Source organism: Leuresthes tenuis, unplaced genomic scaffold, assembly GCF_036924035.1.
Source record: "Leuresthes tenuis unplaced genomic scaffold, fLeuTen1.0.hap1 SCAF_17, whole genome shotgun sequence".
Classification (NCBI taxonomy): domain Eukaryota; kingdom Metazoa; phylum Chordata; class Actinopteri; order Atheriniformes; family Atherinopsidae; genus Leuresthes; species Leuresthes tenuis.
The window spans coordinates 811856-831174 of NW_027325371.1; the positions used below are offsets into that span (position 1 = coordinate 811856).

At 48.3% G+C, this 19319-nt stretch overlaps 3 protein-coding genes across 3 annotated transcripts in view; 1 reads left to right on the forward strand and 2 right to left on the reverse strand.

Annotated features, from left to right (window-relative positions):
* The window catches only part of med15 (mediator complex subunit 15), an 88158-nt gene that overhangs the window by 57463 nt on the left and 11376 nt on the right, over positions 1 to 19319 (forward strand). The window lies entirely within an intron of this gene.
* LOC140273147 (uncharacterized) lies at positions 2826 to 9290 on the reverse strand. Its single transcript, XM_072368665.1, has 9 exons — positions 9210 to 9290; positions 8304 to 8405; positions 8221 to 8250; positions 7678 to 7739; positions 5086 to 5269; positions 4964 to 5039; positions 4728 to 4841; positions 4487 to 4552; positions 2826 to 4394 (listed from the first exon to the last, which is right to left on the reverse strand). Exons 1-9 carry the CDS (start codon positions 9288 to 9290, stop codon positions 3694 to 3696), a joined length of 1416 nt encoding a protein of 471 aa, XP_072224766.1. The 3' UTR covers positions 2826 to 3693.
* LOC140272708 (syntaxin-1B) overlaps positions 4509 to 19319 on the reverse strand; it is a 69626-nt gene continuing 54815 nt past the window's right edge. Inside the window, exons 5-10 of the mRNA XM_072368113.1 lie at positions 19211 to 19284; positions 16846 to 16954; positions 15914 to 15987; positions 14718 to 14855; positions 14537 to 14647; positions 4509 to 12653 (exon numbers count right to left, since the gene is read on the reverse strand). Of these exons, the coding sequence (XP_072224214.1) occupies positions 12573 to 12653; positions 14537 to 14647; positions 14718 to 14855; positions 15914 to 15987; positions 16846 to 16954; positions 19211 to 19284 (587 nt within the window). The 3' untranslated portion in view covers positions 4509 to 12572. The remainder of the gene's footprint in view (positions 12654 to 14536; positions 14648 to 14717; positions 14856 to 15913; positions 15988 to 16845; positions 16955 to 19210; positions 19285 to 19319) is intronic.

Consider the following 19319-nt stretch of genomic DNA (forward strand, 5'->3'; position numbering starts at 1 on the left):
TTCCTTCGTTAATCTGAGACCAGTCGGGTCATCCTTCAGAAAACTTACAGGAAGCTTTCTTAGAGAGTTAAATTAAACGCGTTTTCTGGAAGAAGTTTACATGGAATTATTATCCAACCTGCACCTTTAATGGCTTTAGAAAAGAATAAGTTTGAATTTATTTCAGATTTTCTTTAAGCTCAGATGTCGGTGCTGAAGGTCCCAAACCCGACCGGAGACGGCTGTATTTGTTTGGGTGTTTTCAGGGTGGAGACTCAGCTCCACCCTTTCAGTGAGGTCAGCAGGTAGTTAGTTAGCAGTAAAGCTAATATATGTACACCTGGACAGCTGCTGTGATTTAATGCAGAAACACAGACAGAATGAAGCTGTTCCTCCAGTCAGAAACACTCCAGCTCTGTAGATACAGATAGATACTGTATGGATCCCAGAGGGAAACAGGTTAGCAGTTAGCTGTGAGGTAGCAGTTAGCTGTAAGTTAGCAGTTAGCTGTAAGTCAGCAGTTAGCTGTAAGTTAGCAGTTAGCTGTAAGTCAGCAGTTAGCTGTAAGTCAGCAGTTAGCTGTAAGTTAGCAGTTAGCTGTAAGTTAGCAGTTAGCTGTAAGTCAGCAATTAGCTGAAAGTTAGCAGTTAGCTGTAAGTCAGCAGTTATCTGTAAGTTAGCTGTAAGTTAGCAGTTAGCTGTAAGTTAGCAGTTAGCTGTAAGTCAGCAGTTATCTGTAAGTTAGCTGTAAGTTAGCAGTTAGCTGTAAGTTAGCAGTTAGCTGTAAGTTAGCAGTTAGCTGTAAGTCAGCAGTTAGCTGTAAGTCAGCAGTTAGCTGTAAGTTAGCTGTAAGTCAGCAGTTAGCTGTAAGTCAGCAGTTATCTGTAAGTTAGCAGTTAGCTGTAAGTTAGCAGTTAGCTGTAAGTCAGCAGTTAGCTGTAAGTTAGCAGCAGATGCTAGCAAACAATGCTTTCTCATCAACAGTGATGGACCAAGCCGGAGATGTGCACAGCGTAACTCGTAGTAATGCATGTGAACCGTTAATTACTGCGTTAATTACCAAACACTCTTCCCCTCCTCCTTCCTTCTGTTACTTTTTGATAAGTTAGCTCTGTAAAGTTGTTGACTTTTATCACTTCTGGTTCAGCCGGTGCATCACTTACCACCGCAGGAGGATAACTGTCGATATGCAGGTTGAACAGTTCCCTGTACATTGAAATCTGACGCTAGAGAAGCTCAAAATGGCAAAATCCACCAGCTGATCAGTCGTTAAAATAATTTACTTTCAAAAGTATTCACCCCTTTCTTTTCTAAGCCTTAAAACTTTTTTTTGGTGATTTTTGGGGTGATTTCATGAAAAAAATAGATTTTTAATCATTCTAAAAAATCAAAATGAACAAAAAGAGGTTTGTATGAAGTCCCTGAATAAGATCACGTGACATCTATATATACATATATACATTGAATGGTTGGGCTAATGTATTATAAAAGCCAAGCAGTTGTATTTCAACATAAAGGGTGTCCTGTTAGAATGTAAGTTTAAACTATCACAACAGCACGGGCCTTTTCAACAAAACACTATTTAGAAGAATGCACTGATGGAAAATATACCATCTACCATCTCTCTGTAAATACAAATACTTTCACACCATAAAAGGTTTTAGAAAAGGTCAACCCAGACTTATAGCCTATTTTAATTAGCTTTGGAACACAATAATCCAAACATCAGCACAAAACTAAAATAGTAACTCCAGAAAAACACTCCAGAAAGACGTTAAGAAGAGAAATACTCCACAAAATGTTCCATCTGTGTGACATGAATGGGGGGGTCTACCTTATCTGAAGAGAAGCTTCAAGAGGCCGTTAGCCGTTAGCTGTTAGCCGTTAGCTAGTCCTTTCTCTCAAACCAAGTTACACAAAAGCTACGATTTTGGCGCTTTTCTTTCTGTGTAATTTGGATATCCTTTGGATGATGTGCCCCTACTTTTTTCACCTAAGGACATTGAAGAAAACGGATTCGAAAGTAAATAATCCACTTTGTTAACACCGATGCCTGCAACACGCAATCAAGTAGAGTCGTCTGTGATTGGCCCAAATCTGCTGGCTTTGGGCTGTACAGATTTAGCCCAAATGGAGGGGGCGGGACTTGCAACCTGTCACTCAAATATTGAAGAAAAGTCAAGTGTAACCGAGTTGCTTCGCTTGGGCTGTAGATAATTAGCCCGTTTTCACCGATATCATGGGTTTCAGTTGATATTTTGCTCAGACTCTGATCAAAAATTAAAAAAACAATTTGTTTAAAGTTTTTATTGAAATATTTATGATATTTTCCAATTTTCATTGAATAATGTAGGGAGGGCTGAGCCCTGTTAGCCCAATTATACCAGCCGTCCCTGCATATACATATATATATATATATATATATACACCTGTTCTAAAAGGCCCCAGACACCATCATCAAGATGCACCATCCAGACCAAGGAAATGGAAAGAATAACCCAGGAAACCTGCCAAGGGACCGTCCACCAAAACTAGCTTACAGCTAACTGCTAACTTACAGCTAACTGCTAGCTTACAGCTAACTGCTAACTTACAGCTAACTGCTAACCTACAGCTAACTGCTAGCTTACAGCTAACTGCTAGCTAACTGCTAACTTACAGCTAACTGCTAGCTTACAGCTAACTGCTAACTTTCAGCTAACTGCTAGCTTACAGCTACTTATAATTGACTTATAATCATCTGTAAAAATAGGGTTTTTCACATGAAATCCCCCCAACAATCTGTTGTAATGCAGGAACAGAGGAAGGAAGCACTGAGCTTCATCGGAAGGAAGAGTGTGAGACACTTTCATTATAGCAGAGGTTCAGTCAGGTCTTTATTGGGACCAGATATACGAGAACAACAGAAAAACAAGGATTGAAGCAAAGAATGCGAGAGATTGAAAAGACACAAAGCAATAAAGATCCCGTCACGCCACAAGAGTACACTGAACAATCCTTTTCTTTATTCATTTTTTGTTTCATTTCAATATGTCTGTCAGGGTTTGTTTTTTAAAGTTTTTATTTTAAATTAAAATTTTGACACACTTATAAAAGACAGCATCTGCATAGAGTTGTCATCTTAAAGATCCATGAAGAGAGAGGGGGGGGGGGGGGGGGTAGAGAGAGCAGAGGGGAGGTGGGGGAGTCCGGGGGGGAGTGGAGGGGTGAGGCGTGAGGGTAAAGGGGGGAGAGGGGGAATACTGGCACGTCACATGAACTAAACAGAACAGCCAACAGCAGTACGAGAGAGGGGGGGCAGGGGTGAGGGGTCGGGGGTCAGGGGTCGGGGGGGGACAGATCGCTTTTACATTACGCTACGCACACATACACACACACAAAAAAAACAGGACACAAGTTGCATTTCCGGTCAAAGTTGCGTCCGAAGAGCGACGGCCCTGTCCTCTTTCTTTCTGCTTTTTTAGCCTCCCACCTGCCGCCCCCCCCCGCCCTGAAAGGAAACGCCAACAAAGCCCCTTCTTCTCCCGGGATTCGCCCAAAGTCCCGTGTTTGCGTGGTGAACCTGTGTGAGTTCCTGCAGGAGGCCGACCCGAACGCCTCTGCATGAGAAGGACAGCCCTTGTTTCTCGGAATATTGCACACTTTGTTACGATAGGCCTGTATGAGGCTGGAGGCCGGGCCTGAAATCTGGCGAGACCCTGTTCCTCAAACTCGTCAAAGGTCGGTTTGACCGGGAACGACCGCACGGACGCAGACTCTCTGTTCAACCTTCAACGCCTTTGAGAAACCGGAGCTACGATCTCCTGCAGGAAGAGAAGCAAACGATGGGAAAAGCCACGGAGGAGGAAGACTGGTGGCATTCTGAGGTACGTCAAGAGGACCGACCACAGATTTAATGTGAAGCTGGTCTTTTTCCAAGCATACAGCAGCAGGTCGGCTGGGAAACGGAGCCCAGGTCGGCCTGGAAACGGAGCCCAGGTCGGCCGGGAAACGGAGCCCAGGTCGGCCGGGAAACGGAGCCCAGGTCGGCCGGGAAACGGAGCCCAGGTCGGCCGGGAAACGGAGCCCAGGTCGGCCGGGAAACGGAGCCCAGGTCGGCCGGGAAACGGAGCCCAGGTCGGCCGGGAAACGGAGCCCAGGTCGGCCGGGAAACGGAGCCCAGGTCGGCCGGGAAACGGAGCCCAGGTCGCCTGGGAAACGGAGCCCAGGTCGGCCGGGAAACGGAGCCCAGGTCGGCCGGGAAACGGAGCCCAGGTCGCCTGGGAAACGGAGCCCAGGTCGGCCGGGAAACGGAGCCCAGGTCGGCTGGGAAACGGAGCCCAGGTCGCCTGGGAAACGGAGCCCAGGTCGGCCTGGAAACGGAGCCCAGGTCGGCCGGGAAACGGAGCCCAGGTCGGCCGGGAAACGGAGCCCAGGTCGCCTGGGAAACGGAGCCCAGGTCGGCCGGGAAACGGAGCCCAGGTCGGCTGGGAAACGGAGCCCAGGTCGCCTGGGAAACGGAGCCCAGGTCGGCTGGACTGTGGCTTGGTTGCTGCGAAGAAGACGAGGAAGAAGATCAGCTTCTTTCTCAGATCTTGTGTCGGTTACAGGCGAAGATGAAGGCTTCTTTTCAGCTGATGGATGTGCTTTTTCTACCTAAAACTCACGAGTCGACGGGTATGAGCAGCAAAGGATGGTGACGCTTCTCCGTCACTGATATTCTGATTTGGCGTAATCTCAGAGTTGCTCATACCGATCAAACGGTTTGCTGTCTGGCGTGTTGGACGTGGCTATGACCTGGCAGGGCGAGGACCGGGAGCAGTCTAATCTCTGGGGGGAAAGGCAGGTGGAGAGATTTCTTTGTGTGGTTTGGTTAGCTGTGGCTGAGAGACGACGTCAAACAGAAAGAGAGAGTTCGTAACCGCTAACAGGGCTTCCGAAATGATCGGGTGGGGTTTGAAAGCCCTGGAGGCGGGGTTTAGTTTCCTAATATGGAGGGAAGCACTTTCATCAGAGGAGCCAGTGGGCGGAGCCTCTGGAACTGGGGTGATGGGCGGAGGTGTGCCTGCGTTGACCGAAACCTGCCGAGCCAGCAGGTCGTTTAATTTTGGGCAGGATTAAAGAGACCTGAGGGTTGCAGGCGTCCGTAAACACATGGTCTGAGCTGAGCGTGGCGGGCGGCGCTGGAAGCTCCGCCTTCCTGTCTCTCTGCCGCCGTCTCTCAGCCGCAGAGGACCGAGGTGGACGGGTCGGAGCTGATGTTCGGGGGACAAACGTGGGGAAAAAGGACAGAGATCGAACTGCTCGCCAACTTTGACGGGAATAGATATCTCAGTAGATTTATACATAGACATGCAAGTCATTTTTTCTCTCTTTGAAGTTATTTACAATAATTACATAACACAAAGAATCCAGTTTCAGTTTGACAAAATTGCGAGCATTCAATATTCAATATTACTACTATTATTTATGATAACATAACTCCGTTTGTACTCTTTAAATCATTGCTATTATAGACTCATCATCACCTCCTTTTTTGATCACTTTGTGTGAAGCCGTTCACTCCTGGGTTTCTGCAAATGATTTACTGCATTTTATCTGTAATTTATGGTTATAATAATAATAATGATAATGATATTTACGTGTCTTTCCTCCTTGCTATGGCGGGGAGTGTGTGGGTGTGGCCTATCGTGTGACCCCTCCCCTAACCCATCCCGTCCCTCCCACTGGGGGAAAAACACTGATAAAAGCCGAATACTGTCGATGAAAGCAGAGAGAGACTATGGATGGAGCATCTAGGAAAACATCAGGAACGACGAGTCGCTGCCGCTGGCGAGAGCAGAAGCAACAACAACAAACAACAACAAACAAACAAACAAACAAACAAAGCAAAACTTTCCAGCTCGTCCTCCAGAGCAGGGCACCGAACAGGTTTGGTTTGTGAAAATTGTTGCAGGAAGACGAAAATCATGGCGAAGAGTTTGGCGTGTTGGTCCGACCCAAACTGACCCTAAAACAGCGGCTTAAAGCACGCCGGCGTGTTGGTCCGACCCAAACTGACCCTAAAACAGCGGCTTAAAGCACGCCGGCGTGTTGGTCCGACCCAAACTGACCCTAAAACAGCGGCTTAAAGCACGCCGGCGTGTTGGTCCGACCCAAACTGACAGTAAAACAGCGGCTTAAAACACGCCGGCGTGTTGGTCCGACCCAAACTGACCCTAAAACAGCGGCTTAAAGCTCGCCGGCGTGTTGGTCCGACCCAAACTGACCCTAAAACAGCCGCTTAAAGCACGCCGGCGTGTTGGTCCGACCCAAACTGACCCTAAAACAGCGGCTTAAAGCACGCCGGCGTGTTGGTCCGACCCAAACTGACCCTAAAACAGCGGCTTAAAGCACGCCGGCGTGTTGGTCCGACCCAAACTGACCCTAAAACAGCGGCTTAAAGCACGCCGGCGTGTTGGTCCGACCCAAACTGACCCTAAAACAGCGGCTTAAAGCACGCCGGCGTGTTGGTCCGACCCAAACTGACCCTAAAACAGCGGCTTAAAGCACGCCGGCGTGTTGGTCCGACCCAAACTGACCCTAAAACAGCGGCTTAAAGCACGCCGGCGTGTTGGTCCGACCCAAACTGACCCTAAAACAGCCGCTTAAAGCACGCCGGCGTGTTGGTCCGACCCAAACTGACAGTAAAACAGCCGCTTAAAGCACGCCGGCGTGTTGGTCCGACCCAAACTGACCCTAAAACAGCCGCTTAAAGCACGCCGGCGTGTTGGTCCGACCCAAACTGACCCTAAAACAGCGGCTTAAAGCACGCCGGCGTGTTGGTCCGACCCAAACTGACCCTAAAACAGCGGCTTAAAGCACGCCGGCGTGTTGGTCCGACCCAAACTGACCCTAAAACAGCGGCTTAAAGCACGCCGGCGTGTTGGTCCGACCCAAACTGACCCTAAAACAGCAGCTTAAAGCACGCCGGCGTGTTGGTCCGACCCAAACTGACAGTAAAACAGCGGCTTAAAGCACGCCGGCGTGTTGGTCCGACCCAAACTGACCCTAAAACAGCCGCTTAAAGCACGCCGGCGTGTTGGTCCGACCCAAACTGACCCTAAAACAGCCGCTTAAAGCACGCCGGCGTGTTGGTCCGACCCAAACTGACCCTAAAACAGCCGCTTAAAGCTCGCCGGCGTGTTGGTCCGACCCAAACTGACCGTAAAACAGCGGCTTAAAGCACGCCGGCGTGTTGGTCCGACCCAAACTGACCCTAAAACAGCGGCTTAAAGCACGCCGGCGTGTTGGTCCGACCCAAACTGACCCTAAAACAGCGGCTTAAAGCACGCCGGCGTGTTGGTCCGACCCAAACTGGCCCTAAAACAGCCGCTTAAAGCACGCCGGTGTGTTGGTCCGACCCAAACTGACCCTAAAACAGCGGCTTAAAGCACGCCGGCGTGTTGGTCCGACCCAAACTGACAGTAAAACAGCGGCTTAAAGCACGCCGGCGTGTTGGTCCGACCCAAACTGACCCTAAAACAGCGGCTTAAAGCACGCCGGCGTGTTGGTCCGACCCAAACTGACCCTAAAACAGCGGCTTAAAGCACGCCGGCGTGTTGGTCCGACCCAAACTGACCCTAAAACAGCGGCTTAAAGCACGCCGGCGTGTTGGTCCGACCCAAACTGACCCTAAAACAGCGGCTTAAAGCGCCGGCGTGTTGTTTTCAGACGCACGTTTGGGCGAAACTCTTCCCGCATGATTTCCTGCGGCTGCTGGCGTCCTGCTCTGGCAGAAACTGCACAAAGTAAGTCACAAACACACAGTTATAGAAAGCCTGTCGCTGTGAGAGTTATATTCATGTGTCCACATATGGCTACAGGAATATATTCAGTTGTCAAGGCAACAGTCGGTCATCACACTGAGGAAAACACTCAGCTTTGACCTGATGTTTCCATTTGTTCTTCTTATTTGAGACGTTTAACTCAGAACATTTCAGAATAGAAACGCTGCAGCTAAAGCAGTGAAACTCGTGGATCTTCTCCAGTTAGTTTCCATATTTAACGCTTCTTTTGAACGTCTCCTTTTCGAACACCACGGCCTGCAGAGTATTGATCCCACAGTGTGACCCTGACTGCTGAACAAGCTCTTTAGAAAACACCAAAACAACCAGAATAAGAGCAATAAATAAGTCAAAGAAGAAAGCACCACCATTGTCTCCGAATAAGCCTCAAATGGAGAAGCTATTTTTGTCCACTAATCAGACCACAGACTATCACCTGGAAGGGAAAGTGAGCACAGACTATCACCTGGAAGGGAAAGTGAGCACAGACTATCACCTGGAAGGGAAAGTGAGGCACACCTGCCGGACGGGTTCGTTGGACTGACCAACATGCAGTGAGGGCTGGTGGGGGGGCTTGTTTTTCCGTGTCTGTATCTGTGTAAACTTGACTCGCGTTGTGCTCTTTGATATAAGCGGCGAACGTTTGAGAACATGAGGGAAAACGCTTTGGTTTGAATCGAATGAGTAACGGCGATCGTCCTTTAATGCGTCGGAGCTCCTCTGTTTGAAAAACAACAAAACTGTGAAACGGCTGCAACCCACCGACCTGCAATCGGACGCACATCTAAGCAAACCCGTGCTGCTCAAACACACACACACACAGCAGTTTAGTTTGACAGTGGGGGGGGGCATGCTGCACGGGAGGTCAGCCGAAACCTCGAGTCGCAACGAGGACAAACCATTCCTCCACAAACACAAAGCAAACAGGCGAACACAGCTGACCGAGGCGGTGAGGAATCCCGGGGGAAGCCTTTCACATCTAAAGGTCCAACGAAACATTTCACAAGTATGGGAACCCAGATCCAAATGGAACCGCTAGTAGGTTATAGCAAGTAGCTCATGTGCTGATCAAACAGGTCCGATTCGTGGTAAAGTGCACAAGATGGAGAGCGGGGGGGGGCTGGGGTACAAAAAACACCATCATGCAAACTCCACAACGTTTTGCATGCCTTTTTTTATTATTATCATTACAGTTATTACACAGAGCGGGACGGGGGGGTCTGCTGGGGCAGGGAAGGGGCAGACTCCCAACCTTCATCTTTGTCTTTTTGTACAACCGAACAACTACAACACGAGACGAGCAGGGGGCCGAACACTGGGGCGGGACCGAGCTATTCGGTTAATCTTAATGCCTTCATGGTTTAGTGACGTGTTTTCAGAGGATGGCTGCCAGACAGGAACAGGAACTTTACAGAAAACACACACAGGCAAAGCGACATCAGTGTCAACAAGCTGGCTGGTGCTACACCGCTGATCCACCACCGCAGAAACCACCGGGACAACCATCGACCGCGGAGAACGTGGAGCTGAAGGAAATATCGTGGAGCTGACTCTGAAGGGACGAGTTGGTGACGGAAAACATGAAAAATCCATTAACATTTCCGTTATAAGTCCAAATACACGGTGAAATGTACAGAAAACAACGAGTACGGCTTAATTTACAGAAAGAAAATGTCAAACCCACTGGTTTATATTTGGAAAAAAAGGATGAAGATCACTTGTAAAGACAGATTCTACCAACACAACAGCTGACTTCTTCTTCTACATCTACTGACAGTCGATTCTGACAGACATCTATTGGATTTTGCTGCTGGGAGGGGTTGTGCGTGCAAAACTTTGGTGAGCACTGAAGTTTTGGTTTTGGGTAAGCAAAAGAAAACGATTTAAAACTCCACTCGTCTCCAAACCTTAAGCGAAAACAATTTCACCAACACAGCGTCACAGACACCTAAAGCTAACAGCGCTAATATCTATGACTTCCGAAAAAACACCTAAGTTACACAAAACGACCTTTTCTGTCGAATAAAACTGAACTTATTGCTTTGACACAGAGTGCTGTGTAAGTTGAGTATTTCGTCCGGCGTAGGCCTCAACAGAAGTCCACGAACCTCCGTATCACAGAGCCTTAGCGCACTCCTCCTGAAAGGATCAATCGGTCCAGTTTCACGGCCAGTCGGGAAATAATTCAGAAACAATCAGTTTTATTTGTGCTGACCAACGGTCTTTCTTCTTTTCATCACGAGTAGCAACTTTTAAAATAATGGATTTGAACTGGAGGTTTAGTTTTTATGAAGTAATCACCTGATAAAAAATCTAGCATGTTAGCATTTAGCATGTTAGCATTTAGCATGTTAGCATTTAGCCAAGTCAGGATGCTTCCTAATATTACGTAAACAGCTTCAATGCCTTTCAGTGACCGAATCAACACCAGGAACATGGATCAGAAGTTTGTTAAAAAGTTCATTAGAATAACATCTGCTATTATTTTAGCTTTTAGCTGATGTTGCCGCTCTGCTCTGGGGCTGCCCTCCGTTTTCCATGTGCATACAGAGAATTAATCCAGTCAAAATGAAGTTTTTCAGCTATTTCACAGGCTGCCGTGAGACTGCATTGGTCAGTCATGAGTGATTGTAGCGTGGTCATTGCTAACAGCCTTTTGTCCAACATTTTGTTACGTCAAAACAGACACCACATCATCAACAACAAAACCAAACATGCATTTACAACATATGTCGTCTTGGAATGAATCACCTGTATTTTGTCCCCTTCAACAGTGCTGAGGTTAAAAAGCAGTTAGAATTAGCTTTTTTCAAATTAGCATAATTTGTGTAACGAGCATATTCTTGTACGGACACGCTGCTAGCTGCTAATGCTAATAGAGTTTAGTAAATTCACTTTAAACTGACAAATTGTCGCTGTCATAGTTGGTAAAGTAGCCAAGCTAAACTAAAAAGCAGAAAAAAGGGGTTGTGTTAGCTAGAAGAACCTTTTTAAAGAAAAAAGCCCTTTTTTAATCTCCCCCAGCACTGGAGAGGACACACTGAAAAGATATTTCAGATTAAAAAAGACCAGATAAACCTCCAACAAGTTTCTACACGACTGACACGAAAGTTAAGCTAATGCTACAGCATGCGAAGCAGCGCAGTCTAACCCTAACACTGGCGCTAACACGGGGCCATTCAAGTGTTAACTGGGAGTTTCTGCTTGGCAAGTTAAACATAAATGACATGTTCATATTGTGAATGAACGAGTGTGTCACATGATGCTCTTTCGAGAAAAATAGGAAATAGGAAAAAACCCATCCGCTGCTCAGTAGCATCGGTGCAGCTAGCGCATTCAGACACAAACACACTTGATGGATGGAGGGAGGAAACCAGCATCAGATCACACAAACTGTACATTAACAGCTTAAAAGATGCCAGGCGCACACATCACGTGGCACACATGCACCAAAACAGCAGCACCACAACAACGAACCAACAAACGTTCCCCACCGAAAAAGAAACACAGAAAGCAACGATATCACTGCGACACTCAGGCAACTTTGTTAGTTTTCTGTTTTAGTTTATCTTCATCACTTTTTAATGTGTTCTCTCTGTTTTTTAGACTCTTCTCTGACGGCTCGTCGGTGACACCGAGCCTCCGCGAATATCGTTCTACGGCGATGGGTGTGATGAGGCTTTTGGCGACGCGGTGCGACTGTTCGTCGGCTGTCTCGGTTTGGGGAGGCGGGACAAGTCGTCTTCCTTTTATCTGAACTGCATAGATTAACTGTCCGTCTCCTCCCACCCTCTCAGAAACCCTCTTAGCCCCCGTCCTTCCCGCTGCTCACCTGTCAGTCAGTCGCCGCCTTTTGCTGCTGGCCAATGATCAACCAGAGGCCCTCCCCACCCCGGCTCTTTGGTTGAAAAGGTGTCACAATAAGGGAGGTTGTTGTTGTGCGGCGGCGGCAACCCCTTCACTGATATTTTGGGATGTTTTCTCAACCAATCAGCTGACAGGACGCAGGTCACGGTCCAGCAGGTGAGGCTCTGCTGAGCTAATTTAGCCGGCTGACCAGGTGAGTGACAGGACTGAGCAGCCAGTGAGAGGTGGTCTAAAAGGCAGCTGAGCCAATGACGAGGTTGGTCCCACCCTCTCAAAAACACGGGGACTAAGCTGGTTTTTACCAAAAAAGCCACCCTGTAGAACACGGGAATGTTCTGGGATTGTTTTCTTTGAGTCGAGTGTGTGGATAGATCGGTGTGTTCGCAGGCGCCTCTTTCCAGAAACGAAAGGTCGGCGCTGAGCTACGTCCCACAGAACTCCTACCCAGCAGCCGTCACTGTCCTCAGAGACTCCCGAAAAAACAGAAGAAACAAAAACAGTTGAAAAAAGAAAGAAAAAAGCCAAACAAACCAACAATTAAATGTCATCTTATAGGATATTAGCTTGGTACAGGTAGCTAACCCATGTGTTGCTGTATATGTTCAATACATTTACATCTGTAATAAATAGGTTGATTTGTACCCTCTTTTGTATACGTTGTGTGGTTAAGTCAGCTATAATGTGATGGCGTTATTATTGTTTTTCCTTTGTTTTTTGTACCCCACCCAGACCCGTGGTGTTTCCTCTTATTTGTGACTGGATTGATATCTCTTCCTAGCTGATTGGTTATCTGTCTTGCATTTGTATTTCAAGTTTTTTCTGTTGTCGTTGTCGGTGTCTTTTCTCTGCTGGCTGTCGGTCGATCGATCGGACGGTCGGTTGGTCGGCGTCGGTCGTCGTGGCAGCAGGTGGTGGAGTGTCTTAGAAGCCCAGCGTGCCGCCGATGGTCGACGCCAGGACCACGCCGAGGATGACACAGCAGATGATGATCATGATCTTCTTCTGCAGGGTGACAGGAGAGAAGGTAGAAGTTAATAAAGATGATTATCACACTTTTGGCAGCTGTTTACGTCTTCTTTCCTCACAACACTCAAAGATCGGGGCAGAAAGGGCTTATCGCTGGTCATTTCCTGGGATAAAAGTGCTCCATCTTCCTCCATCTTCCTCCATCTCCCTCCATCTTCCTCCATCTACCTCCATCTCCCTCCATCTTCCTCATCTTCCTCCATCTACCTCCATTTTCCTCCATCTTCCTCCATCTACCTCCATTTTCCTCCATCTTCCTCCATCTTCCATCTACCTCCATCTTCCTCCATCTCCCTCCATCTTCCTCCATCTACCTCCATCTACCTCCATCTCCCTCCATCTTCCTCATCTTCCTCCATCTACCTCCATTTTCCTCCATCTTCCTCCATCTACCTCCATTTTCCTCCATCTTCCTCCATCTTCCATCTACCTCCATCTTCCTCCATCTTCCTCCACCTTCCATCTACCTCCATTTTCCTCCATCTTCCTCCATCTTCCTCCATCTACCTCCATCTTCCTCATCTTCCTCCATCTACCTCCATTTTCCTCCATCTCCCTCCATCTTCCTCCATCTTCATCCATCTTCCATCTACCTCCATATTCCTCCATCTACCTCCATCTACCTCCATCTTTCTCCATCTACCTCCATATTCTTCCATCTACCTCCATCTACCTCCATATTCCTCCATCTTCCTCCATCTTCCATCTACCTCCATATTCCTCCATCTCCCTCCATCTTCCTCCATCTCCCTCCATATTCTTCCATCTTCCTCCATCTACCTCCATCTTCCTCCATCTACCTCCATCTTCCTCCATCTTCCTCCATCTCCCTCCATATTCTTCCATCTTCCTCCATCTCCCTCCATCTTCCTCCATCTCCCTCCATCTCCCTCCATCTTCCTCCATCTTCCTCCATCTACCTCCATCTACCTCCATCTTTCTCCATCTACCTCCATATTCTTCCATCTACCTCCATCTTCCTCCATCTTCCATCTACCTCCATATTCCTCCATCTCCCTCCATCTACCTCCATCTCCCTCCATATTCTTCCATCTTCCTCCATCTACCTCCATCTTCCTCCATCTTCCTCCATCTACCTCCATTTACCTCCATCTACCTCCATCTACCTCCATCTTCCTCCATCTACCTCCATCTACCTCCATCTTCCTCATCTTCCTCCATCTACCTCCATCTTCCTCCATCTTCCTCCATATTCTTCCATCTCCCTCATCTACCTCCATCTACCTCCATCTTCCTCCATCTACCTCCATCTACCTCCATCTTCCTCCATCTCCCTCCATCTTCCTCCATCTACCTCCATCTACCTCCATCTTCCTCCATCTACCTCCATATTCCTCCATCTCCCTCCATCTTTTCCCCATTATCACCATCTGGTCGACCCATTGAAATCTGTCTCCTTCCCGGCTTAAAGGTTACAGATACGCTTGTTATCGTGGCTGCTTTGCTAGTCCTGCATTTGTTTGGAGCGTCTGTGAACGTTCTCAGAAGTTAGCGCACATGTAGGTGACCACTAGGGGCAGTATAGGGCCACATTTTATGGGATGTAGGCTCATAGGTTGGTATAAATGGCAGGAACTTTTGATAAGCTCATAGAGAAAGTCTGCAGTTACCCTCATGTTTGCATCAGTCTTTGCCAGAGACGAATATTCTTGTTAAAGACAGCTGGCAAGAGTTCGGTGCCAGGAAAACGATGGAGAAACAGAGTGGGGACGGTGTTTTTTGGGGTCTGACTTATCTGGTGCACCCCCTGGTGGAATCCGCCTGTAACAGGCGCAGTACACAGGAAGTGTAACCCTGCGATGGAGCAGTTCCTTCCCCTGTGAGCAGGAGAACTTTACCTTGCGAGCCTGGCTCTGGTATTTGACGGCCTTCTTGGTGTCGGAGACGGCTCGCTCCACGTAGTCGACGGAGTGCTCCACGTTGTACTCAATTCTGTCAATCATCTCTCCCTGAAACAGACACAGCAGACGTAAACAGGGCGTGCAAACAAGCTGGAGCTCCCGCGGTCAGGTGACGCACCTGGCTCTCCACCAGCATGGCCATGTCCACGAACATGTCGTGCAGCTCACGGATGCTGTTTTCCAGCTTGATGATCTCGGTGTGTCGGGTCTCGATCTCGTTCAGGGCCTGCTTGGTCATCTGAGAGTCCATCTTGATCTGCCGGACGGGTTGAAAAAGCCTTTAACTCGCACACTTTTAAAGGAAAAAAAGGAGCTAAACAGAAGCATAAAATCAAGGTGAACTTGTTGAAAATATTCAGGGTTTGAATGAAGACTTTACAGTTATTCATGGTCTCCACTTTGTTAGATTTCCTGTGATTCACTAAAACCTCAAGCTGAAAGCCTGACTTAAACTATCAGGATTTGTTATTTTAGATCACAGCAACTTAATATTTTAAAGCACTGTTTCTCAATTCCGGTCCTCATGACCCACTGCCCTGCATGTTTTCAATGTTTCCACCACACCTGATTCAAATGATCAGCTCATCATCCAGCTCTGCAGTGGCCTGATAAGGAGCCATTCCTTTGAATCAGGTGTGGTGGAGGAGGGAAACACTGAAAACATGCAGGGCGGTGGGTCATGAGGACCGGAATTGAGAAACACTGCTTTGAAAGTCTTAATTGGACCGTTTCTGGCCACAAACTGGTAGTAAAAGTTGGTTTCGGTAACCCCCGCTGCTGCCTGGGCCAGGCTGGATCGTGGGGTTCACTTAGTTTTCAGCTCTCTGCTTCTGTGTTTTGTCTCGATCTGTCGTGTTGTCACTCTGAAGTTGGAGCTTTGACACCTGCTGAGGTGCTTTTATTATGTCCTGAAACGTAAAGCTTCAGATCTGAGAGAAGATGGATTTTCTTCTTGATCGAATGTAAACTTTGAAAAATAAAAGCGGGTTTATATCTGAGCTGCAAACTGTGGACTTACCTGCTCAGAGTAACTAAACACCAGCCTTGAACTGACCTCCGCTGGTTGGTGACATCACACGTGGGCGTGGCTTCAACCAGAGGAGCTCAGTTCTGGTTGGATGCTCAGTTCTGGTTGGATGCTCATGTTTACGTCACCCCCCACCCCCCCACTGTCATGTGACAACGGCCGTATTCACTTGATGTTTCAGCGCACCTCGTGGCCATTCTGCATCCCGACCACGTGGTGATAATCAGTTTGGGATGCAGAATGGCGCGGGTTACCGTGCCCCGGCGGGGCTCAGGTGCGGTGCTTACATCATCGGTGAAGATGGCCAGCTTGCCACTCTCCAACATGTCCTCCAGCTCCTCGTTGGTGGTGGTTCTTCCAGCTGCAGGTGAAACACACAAAGAGAAACAGAGGCGTTAGCGCCGCGGACAGCTGAGGCGTCATGTGACTGCAGCTGGCGTTCACCGACGGCTTCTGAGGGTTCAGAGGTGGAAACGAACTGTTCCAGCAGCTTTATTCTAACACGGTTAATGTGATGAGCTCCCAGCTTCTGACCATGTGTGAAGGACAGCGCTGCAGTTCCTCTGCAGTTTATCCGTCTGCATCAGTGTGTTTGTGTCTGTTTCCTGTTGGTTGTTCTTCACCTTCAGACTGAATCGACTGCAGAAGGAGCAACGATGTGCGACTTGTGATGGTAAATTTTCTGTCTCAGGACTGACAGACTCTCCAATCCACATGAACCATTTGTATCACCCCGACACGCTAATTGTTTTAAACTATTTACCTCTTAATTAACACTCAGACAAGATAATTGTTTTAACCTCCTGTTTCTTAAATATCATCAAGACTGCATCCTACCCCCCCTGGAGGTGTGGTTACACACCTAAAGAACAAAGCCCCCCTCCTCAGGTATAAATGCTCTGTATTCCTTTTGTCTGTATCTCTTCATGCCGCTGAATGCTGTGGACTGACTGATCTTTTTCCTTGCAACGAAGAATAAAAACTTAGCCGGCCGGCAGAAAAAGTAAGTTTCTCTATTTCATTGCTCATCAGAGGTATTAGGAAGGAAGCGATTAAAAACTTCCATAACAGACTTTAAGTCCTTATGGTGTGTGTTGAAGGTTAAAATAATGTTACGCTGTGAGTTTTGGGGTTTCGATTTGTCTAAAATGGGAGGTCATAAAAGAATAACCCGCCCGACACTCGGTGTTTGTCAGGTGGCTAAAGGTGCTGGACTCACTGATCTCCAGCTGTCTCTGGATGCGGTCCTTGCAGCGGTCGCGGTACTTGGACTGCGTGGTGTTGTACTCAGTCATCACCTCCACAAACTTACGCGACAGCGTCGAGTGCTGCAGGAAGACAAGGGGGGGGGCACAAGCTGGTTAACAGGAAAACATCAAAGACCTTTCAGCTTTTAAGAGCCACTTCTTCTCTGAAACAGTTTGCTGTGAGTAAACCAGCAGGTGGCGCTTCAGGCTACGCTGTTAGTGGTTGTAGTTCAGCAGAAGAAGAAGTTGTTCTAACAGGAAACAAACGTGGAGGAGGAGGAAAAGAAGAGGAGGATGAACAGCATCGTAGCTGAGAGGAAACGGGCAGGAAATGAGGATCAGAGAGTTAATCAGGAAGGAGGGAAAGGGAAAAGCCTCCTTGTGTTTGGTTGCTGTCATGATGACATCATCTGATGGTTTTTTATCGTTCGATCAGCTGTTTGGTCAATAAAATGACAGAAAACTTGACTTAAACAGGCGTGAACATCGTGTTGTTTACCAGGAGCCAGATTTCCATCTGATGAAGTCCAACATGGAATAAACTGGACTGTGTTTAGGCAACATAAATATATATTTAGCTGTTGAAGTAGTTGTCTTCACAGGAAACAAAAGAGGAGGAATAAACAACAACGGCTGTGGTGGACATCCACAAGAGGAAAATGGAGGGAACTCTTCTTTAATCTCTGGGACAGTATTTCATCTTCAGGAAGATGCCGGCGAGTCACTGAGTTTGTTGTTTGTCGGCTCGAGTCAAATGTGCCTGAAGTCCTCTCAGAAACCGAGAAAAAACAACTGAAGGGAGGACAAACTTTTTGTTTTCCTTTTTAATATTTCCATTAACCTTTTCTTACCAATATTTTTTTAAACAAATCAAAAACAGGAATGGAAACCTGGCGAGTGAGTTGTAGAAAGAGGACAAAGGTGAGAAAGGAGTCTAAATGCAATAAACTGAAGTGACTTGTGTGGATTTGTTTTAGCATCAACCTTATAATGAATATTCTTCTTCATGCTAAGACAGATATAAATAACTGCTCATCTGTCTGTGACTTTGACTGATGGATGGAAACTTTCTACCTATAAAGGCTCTTATTTGTTTGTCTTTGGGTGTTTGCGGGGATGTGACGGACACATTTCCCTGCGGTTGTGTAAGCTGCAGCTGTGAGGTGCTGCAGTTCTCCTTTAGTCCACCAGGTGGCAGCAGCGGGTGCACAGACTGAGAGGAGGGAGCGGCTTCAGCCAATGACAGAGCAAGATACTGCAGAGTCAGACTGGAGAAAAGAGATGGGCTGCAGGGATGCACAGAGAACAGAGACAGCAGCAAGTCACATGATTCCTGCTTCTGCACGTCTGTGGTGAGGGTCTGAGGGACCTGGGGGTCCTTGGAGGGTACTGGGGGTACCGGGGAACCTGAGGGATCTGGGGGTCCTTGGAGGGTACTGGGGATACTTGGGGGTCCTGAGGGACCTGGGGGTCCTTAAAGGGTACTGGGGGTACTGGGGGTCCTGAGGGACCTGGGGGTCCTTAAAGGGTACTGGGGGTACTGGGGGTCCTGAGGGACCTGGGGGTCCTTAAAGGGTACTGGGGGTACCGGGGAACCTGAGGGATCTGGGGGTCCTTGGAGGGTACTGGGGATACTTGGGGGTCCTGAGGGACCTGGGGGTCCTTAAAGGGTACTGGGGATACTGGGGGTCCTGAGGGACCTGGGGGTCCTTGGAGGGTACTGGGGATACTTGGGGGTCCTGAGGGACCTGGGGGTCCTTAAAGGGTACTGGGGGTACTGGGGAGCCTGAGGGATCTGGGGGTCCTTAGAGGGTACTGCGGGTACTGGGGAGCCTGAGGGATCTGGGGGTACTGGGGGACCTGGGGGTCCTTGGAGGGTACTGGGGATACTTGGGGGTACTGGGGTCCTGAGGGTCCTGAGTGTACTGAGGGACCTCGGGGTACTGAGGGACCTGGGGGTACTGGGGGTCCCGAGGGATCTGTGGGTACTAGGGAGCCTGAGGGTACCGGGGGTACTTGGGGGTACTGGTCTGGTGTCTGGTGGTCTGGTTTCTGGTGTCTGGTGTCTGGTTTCTGGTGTCTGGTTTCTGGTTTCTGGTGGTCTGGTGTCTGGTGGTCTGGTGGTCTGGTTTCTGGTGATCTGGTGGTCTGGTGGTCTGGTGTCTGGTGTCTGGTTGTCTGGTGTCTGGTGTCTGGTGTCTGGTGTCTGGTGGTCTGGTGTCTGGTGTCTGGTGGTCTGGTGTCTGGTGTCTGGTTTCTGGTGGTCTGGTGTCTGGTTTCTGGTGTCTGGTGTCTGGTGTCTGGTTTCTGGTGGTCTGGTCTTCCACCTGGACTCACCTGTGTCTTGCGGATCCTGAGGTCCGCCGATGATCTGTTGAGACCCTCCTCCTGCTCGATGCTCTGCTCGATTGCTGCAGAAATGAAGACACAGTTGGTGTTTTTTTTA